General features: G+C 59.8%; 1 protein-coding gene across 1 annotated transcript; it reads left to right on the top strand.

Moving 5' to 3' along the window:
• Nucleotides 1-6: 6 nt before the first annotated feature.
• Nucleotides 7-969, top strand: LOC119345327 (4-hydroxyphenylacetaldehyde oxime monooxygenase-like; the record flags this gene model as incomplete). The annotated part of the gene is made up of 1 exon (XM_037615450.1): nucleotides 7-969. A coding segment is annotated over one exon (963 nt), but the record flags the coding sequence as incomplete, so codon positions are not given.
• Between the last annotated feature and the right edge of the window lie 46 nt (nucleotides 970-1,015).

Raw genomic sequence — 1,015 nt, 5'->3', positions numbered from 1 at the left:
CTCTCCCTTGGCCAAGAACGGCAATGGCAGCTCCTCCTGGCCCTCCTCACCGTAGTTTTCCTTGTTGTTATTGCGAGGAACTCGTCCTCGTCCAAGGCCAAGCAAGGGCTCAAGCACAAACTCCCACCGGGCCCGGCGATGTTGCCAGTCCTGGGCAACCTGCACCAGGTGGGCGGGCTTCCGCACCGGAGCCTGCGGGAGCTAGCTCGGCGGCACGGGCCAGTGATGCTGCTGTGGCTGGGCACGGTGAGGACGGTGGTTGTGTCTTCGGCGGAGACTGCGAAGGCGGTGATGAAGACGCACGACGTAGATTGCTGCAGCCGGCCGGCGTCCCCAGGACCCAAACGGCTGAGTTACGACCGCAAGAACCTGTTGTTCGCGCCTTATGGCGTGTACTGGCGCGAGATGCGGAAGCTCTTCATGGTGGAGCTCCTCAGCATGCGCCGCGTCAGGGCTGCCGCGTATGCACGGGAGCAGCAGGTTGCCAAACTTGTGAGCAACCTGAGCCGCCTGGGCGGCAAACCGGTGGCCTTGAACGAGCACATCTTTGGCCTCACGGACGGCATCATCGGCACGGTAGCGTTCGGCAGCGTATACGGGGCTGACCAGTTCCCGCACAAGGGGCGCTTCCAGGAGGTGCTGGACGAGGCCATGGACATGATGGCCAGCTTCTCTGCCGAGGACTTCTTCCCCGGCACCGGCGGCCGTCTCGTGGACCGCCTAACAGGCCTCTTGGGCCGCCGCGAGAGGGTCTTCAAGGAGCTGGACGCCTTCTTCGAGCTTATTATTGAGCAGCACCTGGACCCGGCACGCCCCAAGCCAGACAACGGCGGGGACCTCGTCGATGTCCTCATCGGCCTGTGGAAGGAGCAGCATAGCACAGTGCGCTTCACCAAGGATCACGTCAAGGCCATCATCCTGGTACGCAATTCAGTTGGATGTACTCTATATATTCTGGTACAGATCAATGTGTGTGTGTGTATATATATATATATATATATATATATATATATAT

This window comes from Triticum dicoccoides, unplaced genomic scaffold, assembly GCF_002162155.2.
Source record: "Triticum dicoccoides isolate Atlit2015 ecotype Zavitan unplaced genomic scaffold, WEW_v2.0 scaffold226194, whole genome shotgun sequence".
Taxonomy (NCBI): Eukaryota; Viridiplantae; Streptophyta; class Magnoliopsida; order Poales; family Poaceae; genus Triticum; species Triticum dicoccoides.
This window is presented reverse-complemented; position numbering and strand designations above follow the sequence as displayed.